Here is a 12163-nt window from a genome sequence, read left to right on the forward strand (position 1 = left end):
GAAAGTGACCCCATAGCAAACCAGAAATGCCTTAGGGCTCCTCGTGCATGAAAACGTTTTATACCATACCCCTTTAAGAAATCAAAGAGGACTGGAAACAAAGTGATTCATATAGATTTGAAAAGGGAAAGCAAAATGAAAATAAAAGTAAAGGAAATGTAAATTTAAGCCAATTGGGTGACTGAAAGTAGGACAAATATGTCACTTATAGTGAATGTAAATTCACCCTATGGGGAAAAAAGAATTACTACTTAAAAAAATCCAATAATTATTTGAAAGTCGCAAATAAAATTAAAACATAGGAAAGAACTAGAATTAGAAGTGACGCCGAAATTTGAATTTAGGCAGACAGGCCGTTACTATTATCTTTATTTTTTAGATAAGTACACGCAGGTGATGAGTGTTATTTCTGGGGACACTTTGGACACTAAACTTTCACATGTCAACATTTCTTGGATGTTTTCTCTTCAGTACAGCCCTGCTGAATGGTCTCCCGATGAGGAGGTACTTGAAACGGAGAGAAGTCGCTTTTATTTCCACCCGAGGGAGACGACGCGAGATGATTTTTCTAAATATGATTTTTGATCCCCGTGGGCCTCCGTCCTGGACTACATTTCCCATCAATCCATGCTCGGAACTACGGGCGCCGATGTGTGGTCCAGCGCCGTTGGCCGCGGCGCAGTCGGCAAGCAGTCGGTCGACTGGCGGGCGCTTCGCGGTTTGAATGGCTGGGGGCCCAGGCCCTCGGCTCACCTGAGGCCCCGCCGCCCAGGTGTCGCTATGCCGTCGGGAGGCAACCAATCGCCGCCGCCGCCCCCCCCTCTCCTTCCGGCGGCGGCGGCCTCTGATGAGGAGGAGGAGGACGATGCCGAGGCGGAGGACGCAGCGCAGTCGACCCGGTCGCCGGCCCCTCAGACCCAACAGCGGTTCGACGAGCTGTGCAGCCGCCTGAACATGGACGAAGCGGCTCGGGCCGAGGCCTGGGACAGCTACAGGAGCATGAGCGAGAGCTACACGCTGGAGGTGCGCCCGGGGGGAGGAGACCAGCGGCTTTCCGGGCCTAGTGGTCCCGCCCCGCCTCCGGGAATGGGGCCCCTTGTCTCCCCGGCTCGGGCGCCCCGCGGTTGGCGGGGAGGGGGGACTCCTCCGCCCCGGCCGGTCCCGGCTCTCTGGGTCCCCAGCCTGGAGCGGGGAGGGAGTCCTCTTTGCGCACCTTCGTCCTGGAAACCTGGCTTTTGAAAAGCTCTGTAGCGGCCCTGAAAGTGAACCCTGTCTCGTCGCTCTTCCCCCTCCGGTTCCGAAGCGGGAACAGCCCTTGCCCTAAAGTAGCACCGCGAGGCTGAGGTCGTGCTGCGGTCCGATTACAAAAACACAAGCACCTTGTTGGCAGGATGAATAGGTGCAGTTGTCAAGACCATACGCAGAAGGGGGTGGGGTGGGGTGGGGCGGGGGCTTGCCTGCGTTAGCGCTGAAATTAACCCGATGTTAGCGCCTGCGTTTCCGGGCTTCTTCTTCAGTTCTTTTTGAACTGTACCGAATTGCCTTTGTCCAGGCCATTGCCTCCGTTTGAGTAAAGGCGTTACGTTTCGAGCTGTGTTTATGTATGTGTGAACAAAGACGAATCTTACCCCTGCGCAAATGAAACGGGCTTTCTGCCCGCCTGGATAAAGACACGTATTTGTCTCTAGGAAGTCAGGACTGCGACGACCTTGAGGACCTATTGGTCACCCCAGACATTGCCCAGGACTCTTATAGTCGCTGCGATCTAGGCATGTTTTGTCCCTTTCTTCCGACGGGGCTTGCAGCGGAGAAAATGGCCATTCTAGCCAGTGAGGCTCAACCCTGTAGGCACCTCCCCTTTATGGGCCAATGGGAAGTGACACGGAAGTCTGCATTGTTTATCCGCTGTTTGACTGCCTGTGTGAGTGGTATTTAAACTGCAGGCCATACGATTTTAAGTTGTTGAATAGTTTGTGGAAAGAGTAGGGCAAATAGGCTCAGAATGGGAAGGCCTAACCGAGGTGTTATTTAACTATAAGAGGGTGTTTTTGCCTGTGTGGCACTCACTAAGGTTATTACTTTTTTATTCTTGCATTAATAGAATTTTAATTCAGTTCTTTCCGATTTTTACATCTGCAGCGGGGCGGGTGGTGGTGGGGAGGGGAAGCTAGTAATATACTGGCTTTGGAACCTGACTGACCTAGGTGACTTTGGGCAATTTACTTAACCATTCCAAACTCAATTTTGTGGTATGTTACTTTGAGATATTTGTACCTACCTTACAAAGCTGTTCTGATGGTTAAATAAGGTAACGTGGAGTTTCTGGAGCATGAAACACTCATATGGATAGTGCTTTGGAGTTTACAAAGCTCTTTCACATGCTTTGGTGATCTGGCTGAATAGGCCACGTTCTTGTTTCTTTCCTAGTGGTTCCTGTAGGCAGACAAAGAGAAGGACTCTTTTTTGGTGATGGGCATAAGTGCCTCCAAATAAGCTCTTATTTTACCCTCAGGATAACCCTGTAAATTAGATAGAAAAAGCATTATTTCAACTCACAGTGGTTAAGTTGTGTGAAGCCCAGGGTTATATAAGCAAGTGACAAATAATAGATAGTTAGTAAGTTATTTTTAAAAATACTTGTTTGATTTCTCAGTTTTTTAAAGACTTCGATCTCAGATTCTTAGCTCAGTTTACCCAATAAGTGAATGAATATTCATTCATTTCCCAGATATTTTTTGATCACCTGTTCACGGCCAGACACTGTTACATAGGTGCTGGGGATAGAGCAAGGCACAAAACATAAAATCCCTGCCCTTGTGGAACTAGTAGTCAGATGCTGTAAGATAATGTCGGGTGTCAGTCTCGTGGAAGTGTACCCTGGAAAATAAAGCTCATATGATATTTAATATAGAATAGTGGTTACAGAATTTTATCTTTTGATTTCTTGTATTTTCTGTGCTTTATGCTTGTAATTCTCAATTCTCACAGTCCTCAGGCAAGAAAAGTGAGCCTCTACAATTGTTAAGTAATTTGCCCAAGGTGATCTCCTCCCATGCTGGGACTTCCACGGTGTATGTCCTGAGAGGGAGCACCAGGTGGAATCTGTATTGCCTTTTATGATCTTGAAAGTTACATAGCATCACTTTCACCTGTGGTACTGGTTGAGCGAGTTCAAAGTGAGAGAACACAGACTTCAACCTCTCCGTGGAAGAATGTCGGTGTTACATTATACGAAGAGCATTTGGGACAGGGACATCATTGAAAATGCAGTTTCCCACAAACATATAAATAACACTTTGAATTTAAACGAGTTTTTCATACTGAAATATATATAGTTCATTAGCTAAAAATCAATTTTCTTTTATTTTACAGGGAAATGATCTTCATTGGTTAGCATGTGCCTTATATGTGGCTTGCAGAAAATCTGTGCCAACTGTAAGCAAAGGGACAGTTGAAGGAAACTATGTATCTTTAACTAGAATCCTGAGATGTTCAGAGCAGAGGTAACTATGTCAGAGTTTGTAGAGTGTGACTAATATAAAAGCATAGTGACAGTAGGAATTCTCTTTATCATTTTCCAAGCATTTGTACTTATGGAGTGCTAAATTTAGAAGTTAGGTCATGGTTTTTCTTTGCCACATCTAAGTTAGTGTCCATTATATTTTTATTTCTTTGGTGAAAAATAATTAAATTTTAGTGTATTTGGCACTTGTATGAAGCGTTTACTATTAGGTTATCATTACATTTAATTACATTAAGATAATCAATTACATTTTCATTACTATTAGGTTAATATTACATAATGACTTATCATTGTGTAATATTGGGAGAATTCTAAGTAAAGATACTCTAAATTGAAAAAGTAAATATTACATGGTATTAAACTGAGAACTACATGTACCGGACTTGTATCTAAAGAGGAGGCAGAAATTGCTTTTTCTATCTGTTGTGTAATTGAATTGATTACATTTATTATTTGTGCCGTTTGGGTTAATCTTCTCATGGCTTATTAAAGATTGGTGGAAAAAGGATGTTTGGCATTTTGGAGGAAGTGCCACTGTCGAAATTTATGGACCTAGTGGTTTAAAAAAAAATCACTTACTATTAAAATAATTAACAAGAAATGTAATCTTTTAGCTGTAGTCTATTTTTTAACCTTGAACTCCATCCTGAGTTATATTTAGGCCTAAGAACAAGAGGCAGTGTGTAAAGAGTTGAACACCTGGGCTGTAAACCTGCAGAAGTGGGCTTAAATAAGGTGCAAAGTATAATCATTACAAAGAAGAAAAGTGGAGTCAGACTCATCCAGTTAAATGACAAACAAGGGGCTTTAGAAGCAAAGGTCAAATTATGGAATCATCATTATAAACTCTAGTAAACTAAACTTACCTAATATTTTAATGCAAGTAATATCTCAGACTTCAGTTTTATTTCCAATTCGAAAGCTCAGTTTTTATTTTTAAATTTTTACCTATGGGTTCAGATTATTTACTTCTCTGCCATAATGGACTAAATGGATTAAAAAGAAAGAGCAGATTGGGAGAAGATATTTACAGTGTAACAAAAGATTAGTATTCAGAATTACATAAAGGACTACTAACAAATAGTTAAATAATTGACAAATAGCTACTAAAAAATGGGAAAAGTATATGATTTCACAAAGGCCTAAACTCACATGGCTAATAGATGTAGGCAAAGATGTTCAATCTCACAAGTAATCAAGGAAGTTCGAAGTAAAAATAAGGTAATATTTCATTCTCATCAGATTGGGGAAATTTGGAATCTCCTGATACCAAGTTTGGTCATTATGTAGGGAAACAGGAACTCTGTATTGCTGGTGTACATTGGAGAGAGTATAAATCGGCACAATCACTCTAGTGGGAAATTTGGCAGTATCTAGTAAAGTTGAAGATGCATATTCTCTGACTCAGCAATTCTGCTTCTCAGGGTAGTTCTTAAAGAAACGTCAGCATACAAGTACAGAAATGTGTTCATTACAGCATTTTTGTTATAGTGAAAAATTAGAAACCTCTATTTCCATTGGTTGGGGAATGAACGCAAAACATGGTAGTTCATATGAAGGAATATTTTTAGGAATTAAAAATTAGATCTACACAACATTAATCTCATAAACATATTGAATGAAAAAACAAGTTGTAGAATGCTACTTACAGTATGATACCATTTATATAAAATTTTAAAACCACACATACAAAAGACACTACTAAACTGTTTATGGGTACATATATAATCACATAGTAAGCGTAAAAACTCGGATGGGAAGACTCAGACTATACAGTGGTACTTATCTTTGGAGAAGAGTCCAAAGGGAACTGGCTGTTTCTGTAGAATCTGAAGCAAACATGGCAAAATTTATTTGATATGTTAATATTTGTTAAATCTGGCAATCGTTACATGAGTGTTGGTTATGTTCTCTGGTTAACTACTTATTTTCCACTTCTTTTGTATTGATATGTATTTCATACTTTTTAAAAACTTTTAGGTAATCTCAGGAAAAGAGATTAGGGAAATTAGATTTGGAAGATGAGAGAAATAAACCAATCTGTGAGATTAAGCTAGCCAGAGAGACATGAGTTGTGATTTTATATCACTGTCTAAAAGTAATATAATTTAATGAGTTAATTTCAATTTACTTTTAATTATCTAATTTGTATATTTTACCCTGTGTTAATTACAAAAAAAAAATCTCATTTTTTATTTTTAATATCAGCTTAATTGAATTTTTTCACAAGATGAAGAAATGGGAAGACATGGCAAACCTACCCGCACAGTTCAGAGAACGGACTGAGAGATTAGAAAGAAACTTCACTGTTTCTGCTGTAATCTTTAAGAAATATGAACCCATTTTTCAGGACATTTTTAAATATCCTCAAGAGGAGCAGCCTCGTCAACAAAGAGGAAGAAAACAGCGGTATGTTTTTATGTTTGTTAAGCAGGAATACACATTTGTCTGTACTACAGTTTTGATCCCTTAGTTTGTGTCCCTCAGTTTATTTTGCTGGTCTTAAGAAACAAATGTGATTTCATAAGTAATCTTTTTTTCCGGTAATAATTTCTTGCTTTTCATTGTATGTTAGCTCTGAAGAGTTTGGCTTCTTTCACGTTGCAAAATGTGTGGAATCTCTGTCTCTATAAACTTTCCCTGTTCATTTAAGCAACCGAAAATGCAAAAATCAGACCTTAGGTACTCTCACCAGTTAGCAATCTTGGGTATAGAATTTAACTACTTAATTTTCTATTATCAACGATATTGACTATTTCTATTATTTTCTACATATTATAATATATATAGACTATTTCTTTATTTGACTTTTATGTCAAACTGAATAGTAAAAAAATCCCCCTGAAAAGGCTTCTCTATGTATTTTTATGTTTACAACCAGTGAAAAGTAGAGAAACTGGACTGGGGGGAGAATAGTGGAACTGAAAACTGAAACTATTATGAAATTCTGTTTCTGACTATGTCTGCAAGTCTGTAAACTTATTCTGGCTTGATGTTTTCCATCTTTCCTGGTAGATAAGGGCAATTATGGGATACAAATTCTCTACTTTTATCACGAAAGTTTTTTCATGAAGTAGAAATGAAAATTTGTTCTTAAAATAGAACTAGAAAAATGTTGACAAGAAAAGTAGGGGAAAAGAAGTTATTGTAATTGAATGAATAATGTTTGCTTCTCTTTCAATATAAAATTGTTCCCAAACTGTGAAGGATGTTTACAGTAAGTGAGCAGCTTTAAAAAATAAAACTATGTTCGTTTTTATATACTCAACCCCACTGATACGGAAGCAGCTGGTCTAGTTTGCTTGCAGTTTTAGGGAATTGTCTATTTATAATTAAGTATTTTAAAGTTTGGATAGAAGCTTGTTTCTGAGTCTAAGTGAGGCTGATATGATCATTTATAGAAAGATATAGAATATCTTCTTTCTTTGAAGTGTTGTAGAAAATGATTTCAGATTGTATTTGCTTTGATATTTATTAGGGTGTATGGACTACTTAATTCTAATTCAGAAAATTCTAAGATAAGTTTATCTAAAAATTTTACATCTATATCACCCTTTATACTTTTTATTAGTACTTTTGGCTAATATTAGTAATAGTAATATATACCATTTACTGAGTATTTATTATGGGGCAGGGACTCTTCTAAGACTTAAGCATGTATTACTTCAGTTATTCATTACGACGGCTTTATGAGGTTGATACTGTTGTTACAGGTGGGGGGAAACAAGCCTTTGAGAGGTTAAGTAATTTGGCCAAGGTCACACAGTAAGTGTGGAGCTCTTCACCATGACTCAGTACTGCATCTCACACACTGGTCTTTGAAAATTTTTCACTGAGTATTTATTGAGAACTTACTGTATGTAGGATACAAATGTTAACAAAACAAAACCAAAACCCAGAGTCACTGTCCTTTGAGAGCTTACAGTAAGTATAGTCAGGGAGAGGCATGTATAAGTGCAAAAGATAATAGAAATGTAGGACTTTTGAGGCAAAAATAAGCCACTCTGTATAAGCCAGTTAGGTAAGGTTCCATGGAGTAAGCAGAAATAGGTCTGGAAGGATGGGTAGGATTTTGATAGGTGAATTTGGAGATACAGGTAGCCTTCTATGCAGAGGATGAAGAATGAAGACACCAAAGCAGCAAAGTAGGAGGAAATTTGGCTAAGTAGGTTAAGTTTGTTCTAGAGTTCTAGAGCCAATTTTTAGAGTGGCTTGAGTGTTGTTGTTTTTTTCTTCCAGTTTTATTGTGGTATAATTAACATGCAGCACTATATAAGTTTAAGGTGTACAGCATAATGATCTGACTTACATACATCATGAAATGATGACCACAGTAAGTTTAGTGAACAGCCATCATCTCACTTAGAAATACAAAATTAAATAGAAAAATAATTTTTCTTTGTGATCGGAACTCTTAAGATTTATTCTCTTAACTTTCATATATAACATACAGCAGTGTTAATTATATTTATATTGTACATTACATCGCTTGGACTTATTTATCTTATAACTGTAAGTTAGAATGGCTTCTAAAATGTTTGACTTTTATCTTGCTAGGTATCAAAACTAGATAGTTTATCACGTGCCTATGTTGGGGAGGCAACTTTTTAAAGCAGGGCAATGACGTTTAATCCTTGCCATCGACTGGTGAATTAAATACAGTATTATACCCAAGTAAAACGATCCTTTAGCAGATGGAGAGACTAAGGCATGTGGAGAGCAAGTGTACTTAGCTAATGACAGTGCGGGAACTAAACCCCAGTCTTCAGATTCTTCTCTTCAAAGCACCTTGGTAGAATAAGGCTATTGGGTTACGGAACCAACAGATGTCTTATCTAAACATTGGCAGAGGATTTGGTAGAAAAGGCAAGTTTAAAACAGGTCTGAAACTCCCTGTAGCAAACAACTTAGCAAATACAACAGGTACTCTTTTATTTTCCCCCTTCCTCCTCCCTGCAACAGGTACTCCTAATGATAGAAGTATAAGGAATTATGGGGAGTCCCGAATTTACACTAAAAAGTCCTTTTGTGGGACTTCCCTGGCGGTCCAGTGGTTAAGACTCCGAGCTCCCACTGCAGGGGGCACAGGTTCGGTCCCGGTCGGGGTAAGATCCCGCATGCTGTGAAGCACAGCCAAAAAAAAAAAAAAAAAAAAAAATCCTTTTATGACTCGATATATAATCTGGAATGTCTTTAGGGAGGGAGGGTTTACATTTCATCAACTGTGATGGAGGGGAAAAAAGTTGGAGGAGTATCTGCCTGCATACATGGGTCTTAAAGCAGCATTAGCCTTGCTGATGTCATCAGAAGAACTATTGTTACTCGTTTTATTTTCTACCTTACTTATATTGACCTGCAAAAGCTTTTACAGTTCTTCAGAATTTTCTTCTATGATGAGTGCTTTCCCTCGCTCCCAGCTTTTCCCTTACCAGTATTTGGTTGGAGCAGAACTTCTTGCACATTTTCCATGTGAAATGAATCTGCTGTCACTCCCACTAACTGTGGGTTTTGTTTCTCACCTAGTTTACAGTCATTTGTCATGTCTTTTTCTGATTCTTCTGTTATCTCATGACTTTTTTCTCCCCCAAAGGCGACAGCCCTGTACCGTGTCTGAAGTTTTCCATTTTTGTTGGGTGCTTTTTATATATGCAAAAGGTAAGGAAAGAGTGATATTTATTTAAATATTGGTTTATTTTAAAGTTCAGGTACTACTGTTGTCAACCTATAATGTGTATCAGGAAAAGATTCTCACTGAAAAATTTCTCAAGGATTTTAGTCCCAGGTTCTTTTTTAAGTATTGCCTTTTCATAAGAGTCTTTTGAATTTCTTTACAGTATCCCAAACTTCCTTCATTAGATGGAAAATCCTTCGTTTTGTTCTTACACAACATTTTTTCCAAAGCACATTATCTCTGAATTATGGACTGAAACACATTAGTGTGTCTGTGCTTATATCTTGGGCTGTATTTTTCATGAGACATGTCTTATTTAATTGAGTGGGACTGATCGTTCTCAAAGTAGTTCAGATTACTTTTTATATCTTGCTCAGATAAATATGCTTGATCAAATACCTTTAGATACAACTTATTTTCTCTACCTCCTCTTCTCACTTAACCTGTCCAAGGTCTACATTCAGTGAAATACATTTTTATTATTATTATTGTCCTCTCTGTATTTTTTTTAAATCAGGAATGAATTGACTATCACTAAGTTTATTGAAATGAAATATAAAATATGTGTAAATTTATGCAGCTTATTCCTAGGCATAGTGTCTTTTTTTTTTTAATTGAGCTATAGTTGTTTTACAATGTTGTGTTAGTTTCTACTGTACAGCAAAGTGGAGTTCCCTGTGCTATACAGCAGGTTCTTACCTCTCTGTATTTCTATGTAGAAATGATTCTTACTAATATACAGAAGAGCAGAAAGTACAGTTACACAGATTTTTCTATAGATTATGTAGAATGCCTTTGCCATTAAGATATCCCAATAAAATGCAAAGTTAAAAGCAAAAAATTATTAGAGCTGGCAGGTGTTTCATAAATATAAGAGATTCTAATTATTAGATCAATTTGCCCAACTTATTTAAAGAGTCAGTAACTGAGGCCCAGAAACTAGCTGCTAGAAACAGAGCTAGGATTTGAATCCACATCTCCTAGCTCTTGGTTTCATGCCGCATGTGTAGGCCCTCTAGCAGGGATGTGTCACTCCTTTGGTGTCCCTGCGATTTGTCTGATTGTAGCTGGTCCTTTCTAGCTAGTTAGGTTAGAACTTATTCTTCCTTCCCTGAGTTGCATGCTTGATTGAAAAGAAAAATCTTTCTTTGTCAAAAATAAGCTCTTGGTTATTTTTGCTTTCCATCACACTGGATGTTTCTTTAGCGGAGATGAAGGTGGTGTGATCAGTGGCATGAAATTTAGAAAGACTTAAGAGCGTATAAACTGTTTTCATGGTGGTTGGAACATTTGCTACCACTTGGCTTACTGTGGCTGGTGTTATATTATGATATTAGTCTTGACAGTAGATTATGGGCAGGTATATCTGACTTCTAGGATTTTTATCTGTTTTATGTCTTTTATGGCATATGTATACTTGGAGGTAAGTATTTGGTACTATATAAATTATTGGAAAATAAGTGTATTGTCTTTATTTAGGTCTTGGTCTCACTTGATCAACTGGGGTGGCGTATTTTTTGTCTCTACAATTAACTCAGTGTTTGAGTTTTACCTTACTATTATTAATTCCGTATATAATTATTTGGTCTAAAGAGCCTTTGTCTACCCACGATCCAGCACTATGATCGTTTATGATTCACTAGGATCTTTTCCAATAGAGTAGTTTAGTTGGTTTTATTCAGTTCTTGATTTAGTTATTTGGGGGAAGGTGTACTCTTATAGACAACTTTTTCATGACTTTGTCTGCAACAGTGGGCATCCCAGATTGTCTCATTCCTGATAAACAAGCTAACTTTTGCCTGTTATCTTTGTTGACTTCCAATGGCAAGTACGCACCAGTGACAAGTTTGGGCTTGTTGTCCTGAAGGGCTTTGTGGACTGAGGACTGTTAGGTGCCACTTCCTGTTTTACATGTTATCCCAAGTCTTCAGTCAGATTATCTTTGTTGATTGAAAGATAAAATATCTCAGGAAGTGAGATTTATTTCTAAAGTCAGGATTTGAAATGTAGAGTATGTCATGATGGGAGAGTCCTGGAGTTTAGATTCTGATCTTTAGGGGCATTTCAGATTTTTGTTAGAAGTCACTGTGCTGCCAGTTATTTCCTTCCATGGCAGGTACACACCAGCGACAAGTTTAGGCTTGTCAGTGTGTAGGGCTTTGTAGCTTGAAACTGCTAGGTACCACTTCCTGTTTTACATTTGAGGAATTGAATATATTTTAATATTAAGCATCTTTTTTGTGAAACCACGCAAGTTAGTTTGGTTATATCAATGCAAAGTTTAGCCTATTAATTATCATTTGTCTTTTTGGCAGCAGACAACTATTTTTTTCTCTTTAATCCATTTAAATTGATTTGTTGAAATATTTCCATAAATTAAAAAAAAAAAGAATTGCTTATCGTGCTATGCTGAGGTAAGTGGTAACTTTCTTTAGAGGAAAGGAGAGAAAACAGCCTGAAACAAAGTAGTGTGAATGTGTGTGTGTATGCATTTGGGTAGGCATTTAGTGTGAAAATGTCAAGGTTTAGAAATAATTCTTCAGATGTATGTTAGCTATTTAAGTTGAATTCATCTGATGTTATAAGAGTGTAAAATCAATATGAAGCATATATATGCAGTGTTTAATGCTTAAAGATACAAAAAATCTAGAAATATTTCTTAATTTCTAAGAATAATAAAACTGTTTTAACTGTCTTTAAAAACTGTTTTCAATGTTAGAGTTAAACCAGAACTACAGAAATGACATGTTTCTTTAGGTTTAGGTTTTGGTTTATTTTTTTCTTACCAAGCATCAACAATTATTCCTGGGATACTAGCTCTAGAACTGAAATATCTTTTATTGTGGTCCTGTTGCGTTAATTTATATGAGCTTGTATTACTACATCGAAAAGTATTTAAAATATTACTGTTAGGAGTCTGATTATAGTTTCTGGTCTTTTTAAAACACATACATGAAAAAATAATTATA

The 12163-nt window shown here is 37.5% G+C and overlaps 1 protein-coding gene across 3 annotated transcripts in view; it reads left to right on the forward strand.

The window, feature by feature from the left end:
• Positions 1-677: 677 nt before the first annotated feature.
• RBL2 (RB transcriptional corepressor like 2) overlaps positions 678-12163 on the forward strand; it is a 51056-nt gene continuing 39570 nt past the window's right edge. For 2 of the 3 annotated variants that reach the window (XM_060083447.1, XM_060083448.1), the window contains exons 1-4: positions 678-1023; positions 3373-3503; positions 5732-5932; positions 9114-9178. In XM_060083447.1, coding sequence (XP_059939430.1) covers positions 781-1023; positions 3373-3503; positions 5732-5932; positions 9114-9178 — 640 coding nt within the window. In that variant the 5' untranslated portion in view covers positions 678-780. The remainder of the gene's footprint in view (positions 1024-3372; positions 3504-5731; positions 5933-9113; positions 9179-12163) is intronic. The other variant, XM_060083449.1, reaches the window with a different exon arrangement.

This window comes from Mesoplodon densirostris, chromosome 19 (genome assembly GCF_025265405.1).
Source record: "Mesoplodon densirostris isolate mMesDen1 chromosome 19, mMesDen1 primary haplotype, whole genome shotgun sequence".
Taxonomy (NCBI): Eukaryota; Metazoa; Chordata; class Mammalia; order Artiodactyla; family Ziphiidae; genus Mesoplodon; species Mesoplodon densirostris.